The sequence below is a fragment of the Eutrigla gurnardus genome (assembly GCF_963514095.1).
Source record: "Eutrigla gurnardus genome assembly, chromosome: 22".
Lineage (NCBI taxonomy): Eukaryota > Metazoa > Chordata > Actinopteri > Perciformes > Triglidae > Eutrigla > Eutrigla gurnardus.
Genome location: NC_139933.1, coordinates 404,607 through 432,087, shown reverse-complemented (window position 1 = coordinate 432,087; position 27,481 = coordinate 404,607). Strand labels below are relative to the sequence as shown.

Genomic DNA, 27,481 nt, shown 5'->3' with positions numbered 1-27,481 from the left:
ACCCGGCATTTGAAACCAAACAGGAAGGCCTACGGGTGATGTGTGTGTTCTCCCCGTGTGTGTCTGTGTGTGTGTGTGTGTGTGTGTGTGTGTGTGTGTGTGTGTGTGTGCTGTTATGTTTGAGGGTTTCTGACGGCGAACAATCAGCCAGACGGTTTAGCAACAGTTGATCCCTGCTGGGAGGAGCGGCTCACATCCTCGCATCACGCTGGATGACTTCACTACATACACTCACACACACACACACACTCACTCACTCACTCACACACACACACACACTCACATACACTCACACACACTCACTACATACACTCACACACACACACACACTCTCCAACCACACAGTAAGGAGTGGTCCACACTCACGGAGGGGCGTGGCCCTGGAGACGTAGTGCTGTGAGTGCATGGCGAGGGCCTCCTCGCCGCGGTACTGCTCACCTGGACACCCGCCCTGCAGCACGCTGGCTACGGCCCTGTCAGACAGACAGACGGGGGAGAGAGAGACAGGTGATGGATGAGGGACGCAGACATGAGGAAGTCTAACATGCTCTATTAATTATTCAGTTGGGCTGCTGGACTGAATCCTGAGAACTGATCTGTAGGGAGAACCTGATCCCTGATGGAGGGAGAACCTGATCCCTGATGGAGGGTTCTGGTTCTGACTCCTGGATGTGAACCTGATCACTTTGGACGCATGCATGCATTCAGACTTCTCAGTCGGACACAATGGAGCGCAATGCCGCCTCGTCCAGTGAGAAGCCGCCCCCGCCTGACGGAGGAGAGCCGCTCACGTAATATTATTCTCAACACAATGGATGGAGAGAGAGAGAGAGAGAGAGAGAGAGAGAGATAAAGGCTCTCCATGCACCAGATGACATAAGTTGCCATGAAGCCTGTTTGTGAAGCGTCCTAATAATTCTGAGCAGTAATATTCCATAAAGACATGACGGACACGCTGCGCGCTGATCTCAGATCAGCGAGGCTACTACCGCAAGTGTCTTTGTAAACAAGCGCACTGAGCGCAGCGGGGGGGGGGGGGGGGGGCTCACCTGGACATGTTCTCCCTCTGAGGCCGGTGCGCCTTCTCCAGACCCAGTTTGGTGAAAATCCCCACGAGGGCCATGATGGCCACTACTCCACAGATGATGTAGACGATCAGGTTGGTCTTGTCTTTGGTGCTGTCGTGCAGCTTGTTGATCTTCTTGTAGGGGGTCTGGCCGGTCTTGATCCACGCCGGGGTGTCGTAGTTCTTGCAGGTGTCCTGGTCCAGACGCGAGTGCTTGTAGGAGCAGCAGAAGCGGAAGCCACAGGTGCCGCAGCAGTACAGATAATTGCCCGTCTTGCAGATGAACGGCGGGTCCCACTGGCCCATCACGTCGAAGTAGCCCCGACACTGGTCCTCTGTGTGCGGGGTCTCCTCGGACACGCTCTCCTCCTCCCGGGAGCCGTTGGAGGTGGCGATCATCACGAAGCCCGGCTCCCCGTCAGCCTTGCACACCAGAGCCATAAGTTTGAGTAACAAGAAGGCGAGGAGGAAGTATTTCCCCGTCATCGCGCTCTCTCCGCCGGGCAACTTCACGCAGACACGGAACGACGTGGAGAGGAGGCGAGGGGAAAGGGCGCGCGTTCATGATATGAGTCCAGGAACACGCGTCCACATAGCAACGCGCCGCCGTCCGCGCCGACCAGCATCTTCAGCAACGCAACAGCATCCCAGAGAGGAGAGAAATCCCCGCGCAAAAACAGGAACCCGTCGTGGAATGAACTCGGAGTAATTCCTCCAGATGCGCGTGTGCTGCTCACAAAGGCGTTTTAGGAGAGCATCACTTCACAGATCCATCGGTGCGCTCTTACGCGCGGCAGCGGAGACGCGATCCGCACGGAACGGAGGCTGAGAGCGCAGTGAGCGGGGAGAGAGAGGGAGGAGAAGAGGCGAGGGAGGAGGAGGAGGAGAGGAGGCGAGGGTGGTGCGCAACGGAGAGGAGGAAAACATGGGGATGGAGGGAGGAGAGAGAGAATATATTATGATACAGGTGTGTGGAATATTATGATATTATGAGCCCCCCCCCCCACACACACTGTTAGAAATAAAATATATATAGGCCTATATATACACACACATATATATATATATATATATATATACATATATATATATATATATATATATGTATATATATATATATATATATATATATATATATATATATATATATATATATATATATATATATATGTGTGTGTATATATATACACAGCAAACAGGTTCAGCCTCTAACATTATATACCGTATATATATATATAATGTTAGAGGCTGAACCTGTTTGCTATCATGAAGCCAACTTGTCAGTGTACATGAACGCGCTCCTGTGTGTGTGTGTGTGTGTGTGTGTGTGTGTGTGTGTGTGTGTGTGCGTGCGTGTGTGTGTGTGTGTGTGTGAGCGTGTGTGTGTTGGGACTAGGAGCGCATGCGCGTTGGGGGCCGCTGCAGCGGAAGGACTCGCGAACAGGCCGTGTAGTCGATCACCGATAGTCGAGTCAGCGAGCGGCAGACAGACAGCTGTAGCGAAACCAAACCCGTCTCACGAGTACCGCACCCGGACCCGGACCCCTAACGTCCGGACCACCATGGCCGAGAGCGAGGAGGTCTTCCTCCGGGCTCGCTGTCGGACCTTCAGCGGACTCACCGAAGGTACACTTTGTTGTCATTAGCTGATTTAGCTGCGCCGGCTAGCAAACTTCCGGCTAGTTTGCTGGCATGTGTTTTCAAAATAAAAGCTCCCGTTTCGTCGAATCAACACCACCGAGTGTTAGTGACCGCAGGTCACACACCTGGTGGACATCTGGGCTCATACATCTGACTCCACTGCGGTGAATGTCATTGGATGAGGACTTCTCCTTGCTGTCATGGTTCCAGTCAACGTGTCCGAGCTCATTCAGGGAGATTACAACGTGTTTAATGTGTTCCAGTAGGAATCCCACTCATTCTGCCTGGGAACACTGCTGGAGGAAACCGGTTGGTGGAGGTGAACACGTTTCATGCTCCACCTGAGAAGAAGGCTCCTCCTTCTGTCTGCCATCGCGGCAGGTCGTCCAGCTGTTTGTCAGGTTCTCGTCCTCTTCCTGAGTGAAACCGTCCAGTCTGACTCTGAGAGCTCAGAGGAGCCTCCAGCTTCTGTGGTTCAGGAAACTCAGCAAGAAGACGACTCGTACTCATGGGGAAGCACGCTTACATGCGTGTGTGTGTGTGTGTGTGTGTGTGTGTGTGTGTGTGTGTGTGTGTGTGTGTGTGTGTGTGTGTGTGTGTGTGTGTGTGGATACGTGCATGTGATGACATCTATGATAGAACAGAGGAAAGAAGATCTCCATATCTGAGGGACTGAAAACAGCATTTTCTGACATTTCTTTATGAAAAATGACTTTTGATGATGAACAGATGATGAAAATAGTTGGTGATTATATTTCTGTGGATCTGTTAGTGGAATTAGTTTTCCTTTCATTTGTGGTCCTTCTGTAAAAAGCTGTCTCCAAACATCATGTTGGTTGTTTAGAGGACAATAACATCTCATTTAATGTGATGAACAAGTGACATAATAAGTAGACTGAATACTGACCATTGGATTGGTACAAATATGGAGTTTACCACAGCTGGAAGGGGCTGGAAAAGCATGGAGATGCACCTGGAAATGCTTGGAAAGTGCTTGAATGTGAGAAGGTGTTGGAACCCTGGTAGAAGTTGTGGAGTGAAGATCCACGCTTGTTTGACTGAAGTCAAAGTAGAATGCTTTGATAAGATCATCACAGCCTTCTGCTTTCACTTCCTCCAGAAACCCAACCAGCAGAAACCACCTTGCACTTGCTTGTTGCGTCGTCCGTTAATGTCTCAGCTCTCTGCTGGTTTCTGTCTCGCGTCCTTCATGCTGGACCTCGTGGTCACACCAGCCGAGCCATCTGTACACGGAGGCCGGCCACAGCTCGCCTTGTTCATGAATATTGGAGTGATCCGACCGCCGTCCTCTTACACAATATCAGCATTATGTAAAACATGCCTTCTTTGCCGTTCATGCTCCAACACGTAGCTGTTTGTTCATTATTCATGAAGTGTTCCTGTTCGATTCCATGAAGGACTAGAAGGCTTTCTACAGGAAGAACAGCAGCTCACTGAAGCCTTTATGGTTCTGCATAAATATCACAGAAGCAACGTTGTGCTCCCGGCCTGAAAAGTGTTCACATGTAAAGTTATTGTTACACTGAACAAAAATGAAAACACTATGAAGTGATTATTAAAGGAGAAGTGCTCACTCACTCAGATCTAAACACATTTGTATAAAAAGACAGATGTTTGATTTCATCTCTACAATCTTTGAATGAAATATGTCTTCAGGAGAAGTCTCTGTGTCATGTAGAAGTATGTGTGTATTCCTGTGAAGGCTGAAGAGTCATTGATCATCAACAGGCCTGTTAACAGTGGAACAAGGATGTAATGTGGCGTTGCCGTGGTAACCAGCGTCTCCTCCTGTCCTCAGATGCAGAGCGTGAGTGGACGGGTCCGTTCTGCTTCATCCAGGCCGCCGACCCCCAGCTGGGCCTGATGAAGGCCTGGAGGGACGGGGACTGCGACGGTGGAGGGGACGAGTGGGCCGAGGAGGTCCAGCTCACCAAGCAGGCGGTCCAGGCCGTGAACCGTCTCACACCGAGGCCCAGGTTCATGGTGCTCTGTGGAGACCTGGTCCACGCCATGCCAGGTAGGTGGAGCACTGAACCAGAGAGAAGACGTTGTCATTCCAGCTTTTCACTCGGCAACGTCTCCGTATGTTCCCGCGGGTCCCGCTGGGATGAAACGCTGCTTTTTCCTTTTGCTTCACGTTGAAATATGTTCAACTCCTCTGAGCCATAAAGGCATGCTGAGTTCTGAGGGCTTAAAGGAAGTACGACAGCACAAGTGACAGCGGTGAGGAGAGGTTCCCGCAGACAAACCAGGGACCGGCGTCCACCAGGGCGGCGTCCAATTACCCTCCACATCCATCCTCCCCACGCTGGAGGAGTTAAACCCACCGGCACCCTCACACATCTGCCACAATAAAGAGTGCTCCCTCAAATTACACATAATAGCAGAGCCTTTAGAAGCGCACGCTGTGACGTCACACGCTGTGATGTCACACGCCGTTCCACCGCGACTCGTCTGAAGCCTCGTTTGTGTTCAGAGTTCTGGTTTTTCATCAGTGAGATCAGAAGACACTTCTGAGCAAAGTGAGAAATGATCAACAAACAGCATTAAATGATTATTATTTTAATAAACGGTGTATTATTCACTGATTCCGACCTTTTCAGGTGAACGGAGACGCTTTCCTGCTCGGATAATGAGGCTGCGTCCCGTTTTCATACTGTGGTCTGATCCGGGTGAGACCATTAAAGGGACAGTGTGCAGGGTTCGCTGAGCGGTGCACCAACGGGTTTACCGATCCGGTTCAGGAGGCGTTGGTTACCTCTCTACCTACACATTATTATTATTATGATTATGATTATTGTCCTGGATTCATAAGGAACACATTAATATGATATGTATTGGGGTCCCTCCTCGGCCTGAAAGCGTTTTGGGAGGAATCCAGGGTGTCATCGGGGGAAACGTCCTTGGCCCGGTGTTTGAAAGCAGAACATTATTCCCATGCAGCAGAGCGGGCAGCTTAGTCACAGAGCTGCTCGCCTCCCTCCTCTCTTTCTGGGTCACGGCGACCACCAGTCTCCCCTCGTCATCGCTGTAGGCGTCCAGCTTCCCTCATCATCTCCATGACTGCAGCATTTACACCCAAACTTGGCCGCCGTCCACCCCCCCCCCCATCAGTGGCATTTATAGGTCGTGGAGAGATCTGTTCGGATGCAGTCGGCCGGTCGCTGGTGTGAGCCCGGGGTTTAAACGGCGAGGCCCTCGGGGACCTGTTAAACGCCGCGGCGTCGGCCCTCGTTACCATCAGCCAACAGAGCAGGTTGTGTGTGTCGTCCTCATTACTCGCCGTGTCCATCACCGGCCCGGCAACCGGGAGGAGAGATATTATAGCCGGAGCTGCTGCTTCCGTCTCCCGTCTGACATTTCCCCTCAAACTGTTTATTTACAACAGAACGGATGGGTGGCGGCCAGAGGAAGCCGGCTGTCAACCGCCATTGTCAACGCCGCCGCTGCCTGTCGGCGACAGGAAATTGGCAACTGTATTTCTGTTCCCACGGATTTCACTCTCCATCCCTCTCCTTGGCTCTTCCCTTTCCCTCCCTCAGCTGTCGGCTCTCTTTAGCAAACAGCTGCGCTCTCACGCCTCGCACCTTATTTTGACAACCTTCATTTGCCGCTCTGACACCGAAACACAAACAAGCTTCTCTCTCCGCTGATGAATCTATTCAAGCATCCGCCTGAATGAGATCTCATGTGGAGGAATCCAGAGTTGTGTTTGTTCTGGTGAAACCCAGATGGACTGAGGGGGGACACACTGGTCCCAGAACTAGACCGTCTCAGGTCCTGGTACAGGGACTTGTGAGCATGTGTGGATCCTGGTTCCTAAAGGAATGCTGGTAGTCCTCCAGACCTTGACTGAAGAATCTTCCTTCCAATTCCACGTCTCCGATCCAAACAAACCCCCAAGAGACACTTTCTCATCTCAAGGACTTCCTTCAATCTCCCCGTCTCCCTCACGCTCCCTCTCCCCGTCTCCCTCACTTAATTTCAAAGCTGACAAATGAAGAGGATAAGGGGGGGGGGAGAGCTGATTAGATTAGAGGAACATGCTGGACTTAACACTCCTAATGAGCACTACAGAGGATCCCAGCTCCGTCCCTGGGGGGGTCGGTGAGGAACATGATCCAGCGGAAGAAGTGTTGGAGTGTGTAAAACTCCTAAAGGTCAAGTAGAGGTCACCTTGGGACTCCCGGTCCTCTCCGTATCGGAGGAAACCTGGTTAATTGACTCTCCGTGGGATTCTGAGGCGAGAGGAGCGTGAAGACGGCCTTGGGAGGATTAGTGTTCGGGACGTGCTGAAGGAGGTTCTGTTTGTGATCAGGGAGCTTCGTGTGTTTATCTAATGGTGGTGGTGGTCGGTGTGGTGGTGTGTGGTGGTGGTGTGGTGTGGCCGGTGTGGTGTGGTGGTGTGGTGTGGTGTGGTCGTTGTGGTGGTGTGGTGGTGTGGTATGGTCGGTGTGGTGTGGTGGTGTGGTATGGTCGGTGTGGTGGTGTGGTATGGTCGGTGTGGTGGTGTGGTATGGTCGGTGTGGTGGTGTGGTATGGTCGGTGTGGTGGTGGTGTGGTATGGTCGGTGTGGTGGTGTGGTGTGGTCGTTGTGGTGGTGTGGTATGGTCGGTGTGGTGGTGTGGTCGTTGTGGTGTGGTGGTGGTGTTGGCGGTGTGGTCGTTGTGGTGTTGGTGTGGTGGTGGTGTTGGTGTGTTGGTGTGGTTGTGTTGGTGTGGTGGTGGTGGTGTGGTCGTTGTGGTGTTGTGGTGGTGGTGTGGTGGTGTTGTGGTGGTGGTGTGGTGGTGGTGTGGCGGTGTGGTGGTGGTGGTGGTGGTGGTGTGGCGGTGTGGTGTGGTCGGTGGCGTTGGTATGGTGGTGTGGTGGTGGTTTGGTGGTGTGGTGTGGTGGTGGTGGTGGTGTGGCGGTGTGGTGTGGTGTGGACGGTGGCGTTGGTATGGTGGTGTGGCGGTGGTGTGGTGGTGGTGTGGTGTTGGTGGTGGTGTGGTGGTGGTGGTGGTGGTGGTGTGGTGGTATGGTGTGGTCGTTGTGGTGTGGTGGTGGTCTGGTGTCTTGGTGGTGGTGTGGTGGTGGTGGTGTGGTGGTATGGTGTGGTCGTTGTGGTGTGGTGGTGGTCTGGTGTCTTGGTGGTGGTGTGGTGGTGGTGGTGTGGTGGTATGGTGTGGTCGTTGTGGTGTGGTGGTGGTCTGGTGTCTTGGTGGTGGTGTGGTGGTATGGTGTGGTCGTTGTGGTGTGGTGGTGGTGTGGTGTCTTGGTGGTGGTGTGGTCTGGTGGTGGTGGTGGTGGTGGTGTGGTGGTGGTATGGTGTGGTCGTTGTGGTGTGGTGGTGGTGTGGTGTGGTGTGTTGGTGGTGGTGGTGGTGGTGTGGTGGTGGTATGGTGTGGTCGTTGTGGTGTGGTGGTGGTGTGGTGTGGTGTGTTGGTGGTGGTGGTGGTGGTGTGGTGGTGGTGGTGGTGTGGTGGTGGTGGTGGTGTGGTGGTGGTGGTGGTGTGGTGGTGTGGTGGTGGTGGTGGTGGTGGTGGTGGTATGGTGTGGTCGTTGTGGTGTGGTGGTGGTGGTGGTGGTGTGGTGGTGGTGTGGTGGTGTGGTGGTGGTGGTGGTGGTGGTGGTATGGTGTGGTCGTTGTGGTGTGGTGGTGGTGGTGTGGTGGTGGTGGTGGTGGTGGTGTGGTGGTGGTGGTGGTGGTGGTGTGGTGGTGGTGTGGTGGTGTGGTGGTGGTGGTGGTGGTGGTGGTATGGTGTGGTCGTTGTGGTGTGGTGGTGGTGGTGTGGTGGTGGTGGTGGTGGTATGGTGTGGTCGTTGTGGTGTAGTGGTGGTGTGGTGTGGTGGTGGTGTGGTGGTGGTGGTGGTGGTGGTGGTGGTGGTGGTGGTGGTGTGGTGGTGGTGGTATGGTGTGGTCGTTGTGGTGTGGTGGTGGTGTGGTGTGGTGTGTTGGTGGTGGTGGTGGTGTGGTGGTGGTGGTGGTGGTGGTGGTGGTGGTGTGGTGTGGTGGTGGTGGTGGTGGTGTGGTGTGGTGGTGGTGGTATGGTGTGGTCGTTGTGGTGTGGTGGTGGTGGTGGTGGTGTGGTGGTGGTGGTGTGGTGTGGTGGTGGTGGTGGTGGTGGTGTGGTGTGGTGTGTTGGTGGTGGTGGTGGTGGTGGTGGTGGTGGTGGTGGTGGTGGTGTGGTGTGGTGGTGGTGGTGGTGGTGGTGGTGGTGTGGTGTGGTGGTGGTGGTGGTGGTGGTGTGGTGGTGGTGGTGGTGGTGGTGGTGGTGGTGGTGGTGGTGGTGGTGTGGTGTGGTGGTGGTGGTGGTGGTGGTGGTGGTGTGGTGTGGTGGTGGTGGTGGTGGTGGTGTGGTGGTGGTGGTATGGTGTGGTCGTTGTGGTGTGGTGGTGGTGGTGGTGTGGTGGTGGTGGTGTTATCACTGTTGCCTCCAAGCATGTTGGGTCCGGCTACTGCATGTTCTTCTCTCCAAACACGTTTCTAGATGAATTGATGACTCAGCAGGTGTGAATGTGAGTGGGAACAGATGGATCTGTGTGTCAGCCCTGTGGGAGTCTGGCGACCCGTCCGGGGGGTCAGCTGGGACCGGCACAGGAGAACTCAGTAAACAGGACATGTATAGTGTAGATGGTCCATCTCTAGTTCTATGATTATGGTTTAATATGACTTCATCGACCTTGTCATAAACGGCCACATCAGCACAAGCTGTCAGCGCCGCTACACTCCAGTTAGTCATGAATGTGGAGGTCCGTCCCCCCACACCCCCACACCCAGGTGTTTGAGTGGAGGAAAGATGTGACAGCAAGTCCCCCCAGGCCGAGTCCTGGGTCTGGTCTGGACCCCGGGTTGGGAGAAATGCTTACGATGTTGGACGGCTGTGGAGGGTTTTATTTCCCTACAGTGCTCTGGACATAAACCGCCTGTTCCAAAACAGGAAATGCATGAAAGATCTAGATTTCATTAGCCTTCTTGATTTCTGGGGCAGACTTCAGGAGCTGGGTCTCCTCACAGATCCTCGACCCCCCCTGTGTTCTGCTCCTTGGAGATAAGGAGGTGGTCATTCTGCTCTGGTCCTGAGGTCGGAGGAAGTGAAGGGGACCTTTCTACCCACAGACACATCTGGATCCAGTTTTCTGTTCAATAACCCGTCTCGACCGGACACGTGTATCTAACAAAGCTTCACCCTTCTAGTGGGTCATCGTGGTGGTTGGGAGGGATCTATACGTTGTTTTACGTATGAATGTCATGGTCTTGGACCAGATTGATGGGGTTCTGTTGAGGTTGACTGAGTCGGCTGAAGGATGATTCCTGGACGGCGGCGGCGGTCTGAGGACGCAGCGTTTCTGCATCATCTCCAGCTTCCTTCACGTTTCTGAGGCAACACGCCTCGTTGAGATCCACCGGCTTCCTTCTCGCTCCGTTACACACATTCACTCTGGGGGTGTCAGGCGTGTCACCTTGTTGTTGTTGTTGTTTTGAGCCCCCAACCAGCTGACAAGGTCCCTTCCACATGGAGGCTGGCTGAAAACAAGACGGTGAAGACGTAAATGAAGCCTGTTTGAGCAGCTAGGAGAGAACTTCCTGTGTGTGTGTGTGTGTGTGTGTGTGTGTGTGTGTGTGTGTGTGTGTGTGTGACCCCTCATTGATTCTCATGATTTGTGTTTATTATCTATACAATCAATGTGTTTAGGATTCGTTTCTTTACATCATCCCAACATAGTCATACAGTCTCTTTACTTTAGCTCTCTAATTCACCAGATTGATGCATTTCACTTTTGGTTTTCTGGTTTATTTTTGTTGATATATTTAGCAGATTTCTGCTGCAGTGTGTGTTTGGGTACCCTGCAGCCCTGATCACTTGAATTGAACTCCCCAGTCGTAGATAAGGAGACTCGTACGGCAGCTCATTAGCGAGCGTTACCCTCAGGTGTCATCAGGCAAGCCAAGCAGAAAGAATGCTTTGTGACAGTGATGACTGCTAGTGATGATCCATGAACACTTTCTCTTCTCCTCCTCCTTGAAATCCAAGCTGACATGAATCACCAGTAGTGAGTACACGGCGTGGGAATGCAGCTGTAATACTACGGAGAGTACACCACTAATAAAAGGCCTTCATGCCTCCTTGTGTTGGAGAGCACGTCTGTGTGTCCTATTGACAGTTTGATGTCTGACATGCCGGATTAATTCCAGTAGAGAGACCGGTGAACGACATTTTACCTTTTTATGTGGACGCCTTTTAAACTCTCATTCTCTCGCTCTGTCATGCACAAGATGTTCCGTCCAAAAAGCCTCTTATGTAATAAATCCTATCCAAACATCCAAGGAAACGTTTGCTTCGAAAGTAGGCCAGTAAAATAATTACTCGCATGAATAAAACGGGAGAAGAAATAAGAGTTGGAGGAAGGAATAAATGAAATGTTTGATATACATTCTAAGTTATTAATAGATACTTAGCATGCTGGGATCTTGAAATACCCTGAAAGACCCTCACGGATCCTGGACCGGTGGCTGCACAGGAAGCTCAGCGGAGAGGTTACCATGGTGATATCAAGTCTAGCAGTCCAGACTATTGATCATCCTCAGAGCCGTCATGTTATCACCCAGATAATTCCCCCAGGAGAACCTTCAACCTCTCAGTGTGACACGTCAGCAGTCATCGGCATGTCTTCAGTCTGGTCCCGGTTCTGTGTTCTGATCAATATTAATCCTGTTGTGATCCATGCTGCTCTGTGTGGAGGTCTACCAGGACATCTTTCACCCCTCCGTCTCCCCACAGACACCCCGTTCAGAGAGGGCCAGGAACGGGACCTGAAGGCGGCCCTGAAGGGGACGGACCCCTCCATCCCGCTGGTGTTTGTCAGTGGGAACCACGACCTGGGCAACACCCCCACCCCCCGCACCCTGGACCAGTACACCAGCGCCTGGGGGGACGACTACTTCAGCTTCTGGGTAAGCAGAGCCCTCCTCTCATCTATCTCTGCTGATGTCATATATCATCATCTGTAGAAGAGGGATAGCAGCCTTTTCTTTAGAAGGGAATATTCAAAGTGAATGAGGTGTAAGCTCTCGGTCTCTTGGTTCCCATGTGGTCTCAGGTGGGTGGGGTCCTCTGCCTGGTCCTGAACTCCCAGTTGTTCCACGACGGCTCGGCCTGCCCTCAGCAGAAGGAGGCCCAGGAGACGTGGCTGGAGGAGCAGCTGAGCAGAGCCGCCTCCTCCACGGTACGATGCCTGACTCTCTGTCTGATTTCTGGAGATTCTGTCTTCCTGTACTGTGTCTGGAGGTCTCCGATCTCTGGAGATGTTGATCAGCTGGAGATGTTGATCAGCTGGAGAAGTTGATCAGCTGAACCTCTCCCCCCGTCCCCGTCCAGGAGCCCAGACCCAAACACGTCCTGGTGTTCCAGCACATCCCTCTGTACCTGCAGCGGCCCGACGAGGACGACGACTACTTCAACCTGCAGACGCTCGTCAGACGGACTCTGCTGGACCGCTTCAAGGCAGCAGGTAAGACGCCATCGGCTTCTTCCAGTGGTTTCATGCAGACTCAGCAGGTCCTAGTCCAGTACTGTACTGGAGGCCGCCTCCTCCGCCGAGTCATCGCTACGCCGTTCCAACTCTGAGAGATTTATTCTTTTGAAAGTGGAGCAGCTTCCCAAACCCCTAAAAGCTCCCGGTCCTCGTCCTAATGACGGACTTAACTGTGAAGTGGTCTTACGTGTCCTCGTCTTAATACCTCTGAGCTGAATATTCCCGTTAAAACCTGTTCAAGCTTATCTAACTGAAGTTAAGATCTCAGCCCGGAGGATTACCATGCCATTAGCCGGAACCACACACACACACGGCCATAATTGAATTAATTAATGCATCCACTGCCTATAAGAGGAAGAACTCGTCTGGTACGAGGGTATCGGACGCTCACAAGGACGCTCTGTCTTGAAGGAAGCTCGTTATCCCGACGCTCTGAACAGCTGATTGACGCGTCACGCTTCTCGATCATGCATCAAGGTGACTGTCGGGGGACGCTTTTAATTTCATTATTCCGGCATGTGTTCAACCGTGCCGGCCCCGCTGCCTCGGAATGGATCGCTCCGGTCGGCGGCGCTGGTTAAAGATTTAAAGGGACGGTCCGTGCAGCGCTCTGATGCTGAGAGGAGAACAAGCGTTCTGATGTTCAGAGGAGGAAGTGTCCTTCTTACCGCCGCAATCCTGCATTCAGCCGGCGGGGCACGGAGCGTCCATGTCATGTACATGTACACATCCATGTACATGTACATGGATGTGTACATGTACAATACATGTACAGTACATGTACAATACATGTACAATACATGTACATGTACATGTACACATCCATGATTAATAATAGAGGACAGACGGCTGTAAAGCTGCTGCATGACTTCTCCTGTTCCTTCAACGCGTGTGCTGCTCCAACAGACAGCCGTGATTTCATTACACATAGACCTGTCTCACAGCACACAGACCTGTCTCACAGACCTGTCTCACAGCACACAGACCTGTCTCACAGCCTCCTCAGATGGAGGGTTCCAGTCCTTGCGTTCCAGAGATTCATGGAGATGAAAATGACAAAGCTGTGAAATTCAACAACTTTGTCACCGTTAGCATTTCTGGATAATTCAGCTTAACTGTGCTGACGTGGTAGCACTGTCGCCTCACAGCAAGAGGGTCCCGGGTTCGATCCCCGGGTTCCTTCTGTGTGGAGTTTGCATGTTCTCCCCGTGTAAGCGTGGGTTCTCTCCGGGTTCTCTGGGTTCTCCGGCTTCCTCCCACAGTCCAAAGACATGCAGGATGGGGATAGGTTCATTGGTGACTCTAAATGTCCTGTAGGTGTGAATGTGAGTGTGAATGGTTGTCTGTCTCTACATGTCGCCCTGTGATAGACTGGTTACCTGTCTGTCTCTACATGTTGGCCCTGTGATAGACTGGTTACCTGTCTGTCTCTACATGTTGGCCCTGTGATAGACTGGTTACCTGTCTGTCTCTACATGTTGGCCCTGTGATAGACTGGTTACCTGTCTGTCTCTACATGTTGGCCCTGTGATAGACTGGTTACCTGTCTGTCTCTACATGTTGGCCCTGTGATAGACTGGTTACCTGTCTGTCTCTACATGTTGGCCCTGTGATAGACTGGTTACCTGTCTGTCTCTACATGTTGGCCCTGTGATAGACTGGTTACCTGTCTGTCTCTACATGTTGGCCCTGTGATAGACTGGTTACCTGTCTGTCTCTACATGTTGGCCCTGTGATAGACTGGTTACCTGTCTGTCTCTACATGTTGGCCCTGTGATAGACTGGTTACCTGTCTGTCTCTACATGTTGGCCCTGTGATAGACTGGTTACCTGTCTGTCTCTACATGTTGGCCCTGTGATAGACTGGTTACCTGTCTGTCTCTACATGTTGGCCCTGTGATAGACTGGTTACCTGTCTGTCTCTACATGTTGGCCCTGTGATAGACTGGTTACCTGTCTGTCTCTACATGTTGGCCCTGTGATAGACTGGTTACCTGTCTGTCTCTACATGTTGGCCCTATGATAGACTGGTTACCTGTCTGTCTCTACATGTTGGCCCTGTGATAGACTGGTTACCTGTCTGTCTCTACATGTTGGCCCTATGATAGACTGGTTACCTGTCTGTCTCTACATGTTGGCCCTGTGATAGACTGGTTACCTGTCTGTCTCTACATGTTGGCCCTGTGATAGACTGGTTACCTGTCTGTCTCTACATGTTGGCCCTGTGATAGACTGGTTACCTGTCTGTCTCTACATGTCGCCCTGTGATAGACTGGTTACCTGTCTGTCTCTACATGTTGGCCCTGTGATAGACTGGTTACCTGTCTGTCTCTACATGTTGGCCCTGTGATAGACTGGTTACCTGTCTGTCTCTACATGTTGGCCCTGTGATAGACTGGTTACCTGTCTGTCTCTACATGTTGGCCCTGTGATAGACTGGTTACCTGTCTGTCTCTACATGTTGGCCCTGTGATAGACTGGTTACCTGTCTGTCTCTACATGTTGGCCCTGTGATAGACTGGTTACCTGTCTGTCTCTACATGTTGGCCCTGTGATAGACTGGTTACCTGTCTGTCTCTACATGTTGGCCCTGTGATAGACTGGTTACCTGTCTGTCTCTACATGTTGGCCCTGTGATAGACTGGTTACCTGTCTGTCTCTACATGTTGGCCCTGTGATAGACTGGTTACCTGTCTGTCTCTACATGTTGGCCCTGTGATAGACTGGTTACCTGTCTGTCTCTACATGTTGGCCCTGTGATAGACTGGTTACCTGTCTGTCTCTACATGTTGGCCCTGTGATAGACTGGTTACCTGTCTGTCTCTACATGTTGGCCCTGTGATAGACTGGTTACCTGTCTGTCTCTACATGTTGGCCCTGTGATAGACTGGTTACCTGTCTGTCTCTACATGTTGGCCCTATGATAGACTGGTTACCTGTCTGTCTCTACATGTTGGCCCTGTGATAGACTGGTTACCTGTCTGTCTCTACATGTTGGCCCTATGATAGACTGGTTACCTGTCTGTCTCTACATGTTGGCCCTGTGATAGACTGGTTACCTGTCTGTCTCTACATGTTGGCCCTGTGATAGACTGGTTACCTGTCTGTCTCTACATGTTGGCCCTGTGATAGACTGGTTACCTGTCTGTCTCTACATGTCTCCCTGTGATAGACTGGTAACCTGTCTGTCTCTACATGTTGGCCCTGTGATAGACTGGTAACCTGTCTGTCTCTACATGTTGGCCCTGTGATAGACTGGTAACCTGTCTGTCTCTACATGTCTCCCTGTGATAGACTGGTTACCTGTCTGTCTCTACATGTCGGCCCTGTGATAGACTGGTTACCTGTCTGTCTCTACATGTCTCCCTGTGATAGACTGGTTACCTGTCTGTCTCTACATGTTGGCCCTGTGATAGACTGGTAACCTGTCTGTCTCTACATGTCTCCCTGTGATAGACTGGTTACCTGTCTGTCTCTACATGTCGGCCCTGTGATAGACTGGTTACCTGTCTGTCTCTACATGTCTCCCTGTGATAGACTGGTTACCTGTCTGTCTCTACATGTTGGCCCTGTGATAGACTGGTTACCTGTCTGTCTCTACATGTTGGCCCTGTGATAGACTGGTTACCTGTCTGTCTCTACATGTCTCCCTGTGATAGACTGGTTACCTGTCTGTCTCTACATGTCTCCCTGTGATAGACTGGTTACCTGTCTGTCTCTACATGTCTCCCTGTGATAGACTGGTTACCTGTCTGTCTCTACATGTCGGCCCTGTGATAGACTGGTTACCTGTCTGTCTCTACATGTCTCCCTGTGATAGACTGGTTACCTGTCTGTCTCTACATGTTGGCCCTGTGATAGACTGGTAACCTGTCTGTCTCTACATGTTGGCCCTGTGATAGACTGGTAACCTGTCTGTCTCTACATGTCAGCCCTGTGATAGACTGGTTACCTGTCTGTCTCTACATGTCAGCCCTGTGATAGACTGGTTACCTGTCTGTCTCTACATGTCTCCCTGCGATAGACTGGTTACCTGTCTGTCTCTACATGTTGGCCCTGTGATAGACTGGTTACCTGTCTGTCTCTACATGTTGGCCCTGTGATAGACTGGTTACCTGTCTGTCTCTACATGTCAGCCCTGTGATAGACTGGTTACCTGTCTGTCTCTACATGTCTCCCTGCGATAGACTGGTTACCTGTCTGTCTCTACATGTTGGCCCTGTGATAGACTGGTTACCTGTCTGTCTCTACATGTTGGCCCTGTGATAGACTGGTTACCTGTCTGTCTCTACATGTTGGCCCTGCGATGGACTGGTTACCTGTCTGTCTCTACATGTTGGCCCTGTGATAGACTGGTTACCTGTCTGTCTCTACATGTTGGCCCTGTGATAGACTGGTTACCTGTCTGTCTCTACATGTTGGCCCTGCGATGGACTGGTTACCTGTCTGTCTCTACATGTTGGCCCTGTGATAGACTGGTTACCTGTCTGTCTCTACATGTTGGCCCTGCGATGGACTGGTTACCTGTCTGTCTCTACATGTTGGCCCTGTGATAGACTGGTTACCTGTCTGTCTCTACATGTCTCCCTGTGATAGACTGGTTACCTGTCTGTCTCTACATGTTGGCCCTGTGATAGACTGGTTACCTGTCTGTCTCTACATGTTGGCCCTGCGATGGACTGGTTACCTGTCTGTCTCTACATGTTGGCCCTGTGATAGACTGGTTACCTGTCTGTCTCTACATGTTGGCCCTGCGATGGACTGGTTACCTGTCTGTCTCTACATGTTGGCCCTGTGATAGACTGGTTACCTGTCTGTCTCTACATGTCTCCCTGTGATAGACTGGTTACCTGTCTGTCTCTACATGTTGGCCCTGTGATAGACTGGTTACCTGTCTGTCTCTACATGTTGGCCCTGCGATGGACTGGTTACCTGTCTGTCTCTACATGTTGGCCCTGCGATGGACTGGTTACCTGTCTGTCTCTACATGTTGGCCCTGTGATAGACTGGTTACCTGTCTGTCTCTACATTTTGGCCCTGCGATGGACTGGTTACCTGTCTGTCTCTACATGTTGGCCCTGTGATAGACTGGTTACCTGTCTGTCTCTACATGTTGGCCCTGCGATGGACTGGTTACCTGTCTGTCTCTACATGTTGGCCCTGTGATAGACTGGTTACCTGTCTGTCTCTACATGTCTCCCTGTGATAGACTGGTTACCTGTCTGTCTCTACATGTTGGCCCTGTGATAGACTGGTTACCTGTCTGTCTCTACATGTTGGCCCTGCGATGGACTGGTTACCTGTCTGTCTCTACATGTCTCCCTGTGATAGACTGGTTACCTGTCTGTCTCTACATGTTGGCCCTGTGATAGACTGGTTACCTGTCCACGTGAACCCTGCCTTCACCCAATGGATCGGCTCCAGCCCCCCCGCGACACTGAATGGAACAGGATAAGCGGTAGATGATGGATGGATGGATGGATGTGCTGACGTGACATCAGAGATCAAAGCCACTGTGATTGGATGATGCAGCCTTTTTTCTCCTCTGCTCTCCAACGAGCCGAGGTTTCTCCTCCGTGCTCCTCTCCCTTTTAATTGTAGGAGCTTCCCTGCAGAGTCAACAGACTCCTGGTGAAGAAATATATTCTGACACACACACACACACACACACACATCTGTGTTTAAAGCCTGGGTGTGATGTTGATGAAGGAAGCAGCTGACGGGGAGGCGTGGTCTCTGTGTTTGTGCTGCCGAGCTCCAAAGATGAATGCAGTCGCATCAACCGTTGAAGGATTCCCTGTTTTATTGTGTCAAAGAGAACTTTGCTTTTATGAGACTTTAACCGTGTTCCTTTGTACCAACAACACCCGGGCAGCCTTCAGCCTCAAAGCTGCTCTTGTTTTCTCTTTAGAGCGGCTGAACTGGACGGCTTCCCTCCTTCTCTGCTCACTAATTCACAATCGTACAGAAACGTCCTTGAAACGAGTCGCCGTCACACGCCGTGTTTCTGGCAGCCGATCAATCCTCCAGAGGAAGTAGACCCGGCTCTGTTACCAGTCCGATGCTGCCGGCTGAAAGCAGCAGCTTTGGGATTTGGCTCAGCATTGTGAGGTTGTTATAGCCCCCCCCCCCCCCCAGGGACATACAGTATAATGGAAATGTAGAATATTGTCCCCTGCAGACAAAGAAATACATTTAATTGATTTTCCTCACTGTGGTGTTTTTCATTTCCCTCTGTACTTCTTCTTCATGTGTCGGGGGATGTTTGAGTGATTGTGTGTGTGTGTGTGTGTGTGTGTGTGTGTGTGTGTGTATGTGTATCTTCCTCAGCGTGACCAACAACGAGTATCTTCGTGTTATCACGGCAGCACAGACGCACACGGGGAAAAGGTGTGACACCAATTAGGTTCCCTGTGGCTCCTCTTCAGAGCGCCGCTTCCACTGGGAGCATTAACGGCACGCTGCCGCGGCGTGATGACCCGCTCTCCACCAACCAAAGTGTCCTGCGTTCCCTTTTTTTAATTGCACAAGCAATTACTCGGGTTGCTGGTGTGACAGTGATTCAGCTGATATTACATGGCTTTAATTGTGCACTTGCTCTGGATGTCTCTGATGTCTCTGGAGGTGAAAGCAAGCACCTGATTGGAAGTCTTCTCTGTGAGCTGTTGTCATCCTGGAACCAGAACCACGTGCTCTTCCTTCCTGTGCAGGTTTTCCTGCTCGTGGAGGACTTTCTCAGTAAACACCTGCAGGAGGTTCTTTGCTGTGATTATAGGTGCCTCCGTCACTGTCAGAGCTGTAATCACAGTAAATAATGCTTCCTTTGCCCTCCCGACGCCTGCAGTCACACATGCATGTTGAATATAGAGAGCAGGTTTCCACACATCCAGCATCTCTTCAGAGGAGATTAAATCCCCGTCGCTGGAGAGCGGAGCAGAACTCCCAGCAGCCTCTCCTCGTAGACGCAGGCCTGTAATTAGATTTCTCTCCTCCTCCGAGGTTTAACTCTACATTCAGGATCCCTTCAGCACTCGTCCAAACAAGGCCGAGTGATGGCAGATACACTCCTCCATGCTGCCTCAGAGCATGGCAGCGGGATCCCCACACCGCTGGCGGCGCTGGACTTGTACATACAGTAGCTAATTAGTGTTGAAGATAAGCTTCTCTGTCTCTCACTCTTTCTGCCGCTGGTTGTCTTTATCAGCCGTCATCCTCTGTTCAGAAGACACATCCATCACCAGCGGGGCTTGATAAGAAGCCTTCAACCCCTTTGTTGTAATGAGCAGGCTGAATGAGGCTTCTCTGCCTCACATGTTAGACCCCCGTGGACCGATCCTGAACTATGTGGATCATGTTTTTGATTGAACAGCTGATGGTGTCTCTCCTTGTTCCTGTTTGATTCCAGAGGTTTCTGTCAGGAGTTGAATAGATAGTCAGATTGAATAGATACGTGAAGATGCACGTGACTACGCTACTCTTGTTCATGGACTTCCTGTTGGTCTTATATGCTATTATATTCTTCATTGTTGAATTGGTGGGTTAATGTTGAATCTGTGTGTTGGGAAGTTTAATGTTCTGAATCTCATGAATCTGCTCAGTAAGGAGCTCCAGTAAACAGTAGAGTACTACTCTGAAGTAGGAAATACTTCAGTACTGAAGGAGTTCTTCTTCCTTCACGAGCTCACAGTTGTGTTTCTATTTAAATGCAGTCATTAAGTTTTACTGCTACAGCTGCTGCCACGTCCCAGAATCCCTCACACGTCCCCGTCCTTGACATTCCCCATCTCACCTCGCTCTCCTGCTGCATCCTGCTGTATCAGGCCTCCTGAAGGCTTCTGCTCACAGACCCAGAGTACGGTGTGAGACCCACGTAGTCCTTTCAGGAACATGAGATCATCTCTTGGTGAATTCTGGATGATTAGGAACCGTGTTGGGAACCATCAACGCTCTCAGAGGGATAGCTGACGTGCTGACGACACTCATTTCCCAGCTGCCTTGGTGACTGTGTGTGTGTGTGTGTGTGTGTGTGTGTGTGTGTGTGTGTGTGTGTGTGTGTGTGTGTGTGTGTGTGTGTGTGTGTGTGTGTGTGTGTTGACTCCTACACAGATGTGCTGTTTGTGTTGTGCAGGAGGTCTGGAGGGAGATGACTTTGGTGGGGGGGAAATTAAAGCAAGGAGCACAAACATCAAACATGGGCGTTCCTTTGCCAATATTTAATGGTCTACATCATCGGCCGCTGTAGCACTTAAATTCACAACATCCCATTAGAGCCAACACGGCTCACATACGAGCATCCCAATAGAAACACAGGTAGATTCATTCAACCTGACTCTGATTCCCCTCCGTTAGCATGTTCTCATCACTCCGACTGCTTACTCGGAGTATTTCTGAGCCCCCGACACACACACACACACACACACACACACACACACACACACCTCTGTCTGTCACAGCAAAGGCCAGTCTCCAGATGGGAATCTTCATCACAAAGAAAAGCACAAAAGAACCAGGCCTGTTTCAGGGCTGACAAGTAAATGGGTTTCCACGGAGACGGGACGAGATTATCAGAGAGAGAGAGTTTATAGAGGAGAGAACGAGGCCAAGCACGGCATAGAGACAAGAAACCCTGAACTTAACCTCCCCGATGCTGCTATTTCACACACATAATAAATATACATACATATGTATGTATATGTATATGTATATGTATATATATATATATGTATATGTATATATATATGTATATATATATTATATATACATATACACGTCCATACACAAACTGGATCATTCCAGGATGGTGGATTGAGCTCCGTGACTGCAGCCGTGGCCCTGAAGGCCCCACGCTGATTGCATTGTAGCACAACTCACTGAAGAAGTGAGTTGTTTGTAGTATTTTGTCCAATCAGAGCCAGTTTCCCAGAAGGGAGGCGGGTGTGGAGGTCCCGAGGGAGGGGCCGCCTGCAGCAGTGAAGGAGCTCCACACCTGAATGAGCTTCTGCTCCTCACACTCGCATCACACAGCGTTGCAGCTTTCTATGCTGAGTCCTGTGTAGAGAGCGTTGCTATGAGAAACAGAGCGTTGCTATGAGAAACAGAGCGTTGCTATGGAGCTTTACGTCCTCGGTCATAAACAGGTACATTCTGATTAAAAGCTGGTGGTTGAAATGATACATTATGAATAAGGGAAAGTCTAGAATGTGACGGTAGCCGATGATTGATTCCTTGGTTTGGTGTCTTCCAGTTCCTCCTCCTCCATCACGTCACATGACTGCGTTCAGCTTTTTCCCATTGTTTATCTTTTATTCATACCGAAAAGCTGTTGGAGATTGCATTGATTGAAAATGCTTTTCTTTCTCAGAGCAGCGTTTTCTCTCCGAGGGTGTTTTTAGCCGACGAGCCCAGAACCAGAACCAGCTTTATGCGGAGCTCTCATGGATCCAGGTCAGCGTCGGCCTTTTAGCTTCCATGAAGCCGGTCTGGCTCGGTAAGAACCGGTGGGACGGCGTGGAGGAGATCTGTGGGCTCGCTGGTCAGCGGGACTGCAGGCCTTGGAGGAGGGTGTTGATCACATCCCATTCTGCCTGATAGACATGAGGCAGGTGAGATGACCTCCAACGACCTTCAGGCCTCAGAGGAGAAATCCTGGACACCTCACAGGAGCGGGGGAAGCTGGCAGCTGTTGTGTAGTGATGTCATCCCGTCTGTGTAGTGATGTCATCCCGTCTGAGTGCTGATGTCATCCCGTCTGAGTGGTGATGTCATCCCGTCTGAGTGGTGATGTCACAGCGTCTGTGCTGATGTCACCCCGTCTGTGTAGTGATGTCATCCCGTCTGAGTGGTGATGTCATCCCGTCTGAGTGGTGATGTCATCCTGTCTGAGTGGTGATGTCATCCCGTCTGAGTGCTGATGTCATCCTGTCTGAGTGGTGATGTCACGCTGTCTGTGTGTGGGATCACAGAGACGGTGTGACACATTTACTTACACACTCCCACGCTTGGCACCCTCCGCCGTGAGGCCTTTCAGAGGAGGTTCGGTTTGCATGAACTGCCGCCTGTTGCTTCTTTACTTTCCTCGTCTTCCTGGTCCTCCTCGTCTTCCTCGCCTTCCTCGCCACGTCTCTCTGAGGGGCGGAGCCCTCACGCCGACACCGAAACAAATCTTCCAAGTCATCGCTGATCCCATCAAACATTCGGCCTGCTTCACACGCTTTGTTGTCATTCTCCGGGAAGGTGGGGTTAGGGAATCCTCATAGGGCAGATAAACACACACACACACACACACACACACACACAGGTAACAAACACACACACACACACAGGTAACACACGCACACACACACACACACACACACACACAGGTAACACACACACACACACACAGGTAACACACACAGGTAACACACACACGCACACACACACACACACACACACAGGTAACACACACACACACACACACACACACAGGTAACACACACAGGTAACACACACACGCACACACACACACACACAGGTAACACACACACACACACACACACAGGTAACACACACACACACAGGTAACACACACACACACACACACACACACACACAGGTAACACACACACACACAGGTAACACACACACACAGGTAACACACACACACACACACACACACACACACACACACACACACACACACACACACACACACACTGCTGGTATACACACACACACACACACACTGCTGGTACACACACACACACACACACACACACTGCTGGTACACACACACACACACACACACACACACACACACACTGCTGGTATATACACACACACACACACACACACACACACACACACCCACTGCTGGTATATACACACACACACACACACACACACACAGGTAACACACACACACACACACACACACACAGGTAACACACACACACACAGGTAACACACACACACAGGTAACACACACACACACACACACACAGGTAACACACACAGGTAACACACACGCACACACACACACACACACAGGTAACACACACACAAACACACACACAGGTAACACACACACAGGTAACACACACACACAGGTAACACACACACACACACACACAGGTAACACACACACACACACACACAGGTAACACACACACACACACAGGTAACACACACACACACGGGGTGATACAGAATAATGAGTCCATGCATCGGCCGAGGGCCTTCGTGGCCTCGTCTAGAAATAACATCAAGGACACACATGTACACACATCTGTGTCTAGACGCTCGCCTAGAGCTGTGGTAAGGTCTCACACACACACATACATACACACACACACACACACACACACACACTCATGAAAGGTGTCTGTAATACAGCTGCAGCCCGTCCACACATGGAGGCCCCCCGGGTCCTGGTTGTAAATTCATTTAGAGCACACACTCGGGCCGAACCATCCGCTTCCATCATCGGGGATGAATTATTTAGCGGTCCGGCGTGTGCGCTCGCTGTCCTCACACAGCCCAATATTCATATTCATGTAGGTCACGTTTGTATTCTGGTGCTGTTTGATGGTGCGAGCTGGCAGACTTTCACGGGAGGGTTGTTGGAGGGATCTTCCTCGTCTCCGTGCTGCTGGACCGACCCACGTCTTTCTCACTGTAGACGGACCTTCATCCACTGGTGCTGCCAGTTTCCTTCTGTTCTTTGGGGGGGGGGCTCTTCGCAGCGAGCAGCCTCGTCTCCTGTCTCTCTGGCTGTGACATCACAGCGCCTCACCTACACATTTCACCATGTGACCCTTTTCTTCTCACATTCACCTGGACTCTCCCGTTCGGAGCAGCAGAACAATCCTCTTCTGTCCTCGGTCATACTGATGCTTGCCGTATAAGTGTAGTCGTTCCTGCTGCAGTGACACGGCGTCGATGCCGCGGGGCCCGAGCACGCCCCTCGCCGCTCTGTTAATGACGGCGGCTGTAATTGAAAATAAATTGAAATCCGTGACTCCGTTAATAAAAAGTTCCCCCGGGTTTTCAAAGCGAGCTACAAGTGGAAGTACGTGCTCGTCCTCCCTCTCCTCCGGGCGTGTGTCGTTACCATAGCAACCAGCAACAATCACGCTTACCCCCGTTTCTACCTGTCAAACATTCTGCTCAGACAGTTGTAGAATGATTATGTATGGTCTTAGAGTGAGCTGCTGTTGCTTTTATACGATCATATAACTAACTATACAGTCAAAGAATCAGCAGCAGACTCGTTCCAGGTTTTTATCTGAAGGTGTGAATCCATGTCCTGTCTCCCTGTTTGATGCCTGTGTCTCCGTCTCTCCGCCGTCACAGGGGTGAAAGCGGTGTTCTCGGGCCACTACCACCGCAACGCCGGCGGCCGCCACGACGGCCTGGACATGGTGGTGAGCTCGGCCATCGGCTGCCAGCTGGGCGAGGACACCCACGGCCTCCGGGTGGTGGTGGTCACCGCCGATGATGTCATCCACCGCTACCACAGCCTGGAGCAGCTGAGTGCACGCGGCGTGGAGGAGGAGCTGAGGAAGCTGCTGCAGGTCTGAAGATCATTCAATCAGCAGATATGTGATAACCTCCAAGATTCTGCTGGGTTTCTACCAGGGACCGCCTCGTCAGGAATAATAACAACAATAATAACAATACAATTTATAATAATAATAATGATAATGATTGTAATAATAATAATAATCATGTAGACCGGTGGCCCAATCTCTACAAATGTGAAAAATAATCTATTAAAGATTCATATTGAGGCATGTCCTGTATATTGGAATAGAAATGAGAAAAAGGCAGTGAATTGAAACCAACATGATGAGACTACAGCCCCCCCCCCCCCCCCCCCCCCCCCACACACACACACACACACACACACACACACACACACACACACACACACACACACACACTATAAAGTGGATGGAGTCTCATTTTGAAATGAAATGGCGTTAATGTTCTCTCGGAACTGAATGTTTTTGTCACACTGTTCTCAGGTCAGCCGTAGACCGCTCCTCTGCGTTTTCTACCTGGTCACCATGGTAACCATGGTGACAGTTGAGGAGCATTAACTGCCGTAGCTATTGTACTCCTATGCAAACTCTCCAAATAGCTGATGTGTTTAACCTGGAACCAGCGACGACCTCTGACCTTCCTGGAGGATTATTCTGAATCCATATCAATGATCACAAATAGCAGCGAGGTTTTAAAATGATAAAAGTCTTCCGACGTGTACGGCGTTCCCCTCGACATCACACCTGATTATGTGTTCATGCGGTGCGATTGTGTTTTAAATGCCAAACGACAGGACCAGCGTCGGGCCGTATAGCGATGGTGATGTCATCAACAGTGGGAGGAGCCAAAGCTGAGACGAGCTCACACTGTTACAGCCTCCGAGCTGCCGGATTATCTGGAAGCATTTTTCTTCAATAGAATGACTTTCTCTCTCTCTGAACCCTAAATGACTCAATTACACACACACACACACACACTCACACACTCGCTGTGACTGACTGGGTATTTCAAAGAGTTGTCATGACAACCCTTTAGCAACACATCTGTGTGTGAGTGCAGGAGAGAAGTAATCTGTACTCCCCGACTGAGTGTGTGTGTGTCCGTGTGTGTGTGTGTGTGTCCGTGTGTGTGTGTGTGTGTGTGTGTGTGTGTGTGTGTGTGTGTGTGTGTGGGGTCTGGCGTGGAGGAGACTGGAGGTGATTTTCCATCAGCGGCGTGAACGCTGACCTCATTTCACACTGACGGATTCTGTCCCGTTTCCAACAAGTCAGCATGTGATGGAGTGTGTGTGTGTGTGTGTGTGTGTGTTGTGTGTGTGTGTGTGTGTGTGTGTGTGTGTGTGTGTGTGTGTGTGTGTGCCGTCTCCTTCATGTCGTCCTTTTCTTCGTCGCTCCGTCACCTTCTTCTTCTTCTTCTTCTTCTTCTTGTGTGATTTTGTTTGAAACGTTTTCTCTGTAATCAGGAACCGAACGCTTCCACTCGTTGGCTGTTGAAATCGATGACCACTGAACTAGCTGTGACGTGATTGGTTGTATTTTTATAATAAACCTTGATCTAATGACTGCAGAGTGCTGCTGTGTTCATTTAATTTATTATGTATTCTTTGAAAGAAGTCTTTAGATATAACTCATACTGTCCGTCCATCAAAGCTTCAAGATGTTTGATATCAAGCTGTTGATCTGTCGGTGCTTTTATACCTGAAGTTTAGGTTACAGATGTGTGGATCTGGATCTCCGTCCTCTAGGATATCCAGATGTGTGGATCTGGATCTCCGTCCTCCAGGAGGTCCAGATGTGTGGATCTGTATCTCCGTCCTCCAGGAGGTCCAGATGTGTGGATCCCTTCCTCCTGTTAACTCTCCTCTGTGTGAATGGTGTGCCTGACCTTTGCTCCCGTGTTTCTTCTAGTCCTCTTTCAGGTCTCCAGGTCTGGTGGACTTTGTGTGGCCCACGTCTGTCTGGCGACTCCTGAAGGTTCTCGGTCGGTGGAGGATCCCTGAGGTATCTTTATATGAAACAACCCTCCAAGCGTTTATTGTGATTCTTTTTTTATTAGTATTTTTTGACTGTGTTAAATGGGAGATGAGCTGACTCCAGAGCAGTGGAGCGGAGTGAGCAGGTCGGGAGTGTTTGCTCAAAGACGCTACAGTCGAACAAACGCCTGTTCAAAGGCAGCATAGATATTAATATCTGACTTAAACACATCAGGACACAAACACATTTCAAGCTGCTCTGCACTAAAATTGAGATTTAGTCTCACCCTCCTGCTGCAAGATCGGGATGATTCGTAAAAAACACGGTGAACAAGAAGGATTTGTGTTTTGGGGGTGAAGGCTGGTTACTGGATGCTGTTCGTCCCAGGATGGCGGCTCTGTAGCGGTCTGGAGGTCGCCAGGTATATACAGATGTTTTCAGGTATATACAGGTGTGTTCAGGTATAAACAGGTGTATTCAGGTATATACAGGTGTGTTCAGGTATTAACGGGTTTATTCAGGTATAAACGGGTGTGTTCAGGTGTATTCAGGTATAAACAGGTGTATTCAGGTATAAACAGGTGTATTCAGGTATAAACAGGTGTGTTCAGGTATAAACAGGTGTGTTCAGGTATAAACAGGTGTGTTCAGGTATTAACGGGTGTATTCAGGTATAAACGGGTGTGTTCAGGTGTTTCAGGTGTATTCAGGTATAAACAGGTGTATTCAGGTATAAACA

General features: G+C 50.7%; 2 protein-coding genes across 2 annotated transcripts in view; one reads left to right on the top strand and one right to left on the bottom strand.

Moving 5' to 3' along the window:
- shisa9a (shisa family member 9a) overlaps window positions 1-1,874 on the bottom strand; it is a 38,745-nt gene extending 36,871 nt beyond the window's left edge. The window contains exons 1-2 of the mRNA XM_084040169.1: window positions 1,050-1,874; window positions 367-473 (exon numbers count right to left, since the gene is read on the bottom strand). Of these exons, the coding sequence (XP_083896295.1) occupies window positions 367-473; window positions 1,050-1,552 (610 nt within the window). The 5' untranslated portion in view covers window positions 1,553-1,874. The remainder of the gene's footprint in view (window positions 1-366; window positions 474-1,049) is intronic.
- A 631-nt stretch (window positions 1,875-2,505) lies between these two features.
- On the top strand, window positions 2,506-26,333 carry cpped1 (calcineurin-like phosphoesterase domain containing 1). The gene is made up of 6 exons (XM_084001849.1): window positions 2,506-2,692; window positions 4,527-4,745; window positions 11,491-11,663; window positions 11,810-11,935; window positions 12,088-12,220; window positions 24,578-26,333. Exons 1-6 carry the CDS (start codon window positions 2,629-2,631, stop codon window positions 24,802-24,804), a joined length of 942 nt encoding a protein of 313 aa, XP_083857975.1. The 5' UTR covers window positions 2,506-2,628; the 3' UTR covers window positions 24,805-26,333.
- The last annotated feature ends 1,148 nt before the right edge of the window (window positions 26,334-27,481 follow it).

Coding starts and splice junctions, on each gene's coding strand:
- cpped1 (XM_084001849.1), top strand. CDS start 2,629: ATGGCCGAGAGCGAGGAGGTCTTCCTCCGGGCTCGCTGTCGGACCTTC. Junction 2,693..4,526: donor CTTCAGCGGACTCACCGAAG/GTACACTTTGTT, acceptor TCCTGTCCTCAG/ATGCAGAGCGTGAGTGGACG. Junction 12,221..24,577: donor GGACCGCTTCAAGGCAGCAG/GTAAGACGCCAT, acceptor CCGCCGTCACAG/GGGTGAAAGCGGTGTTCTCG.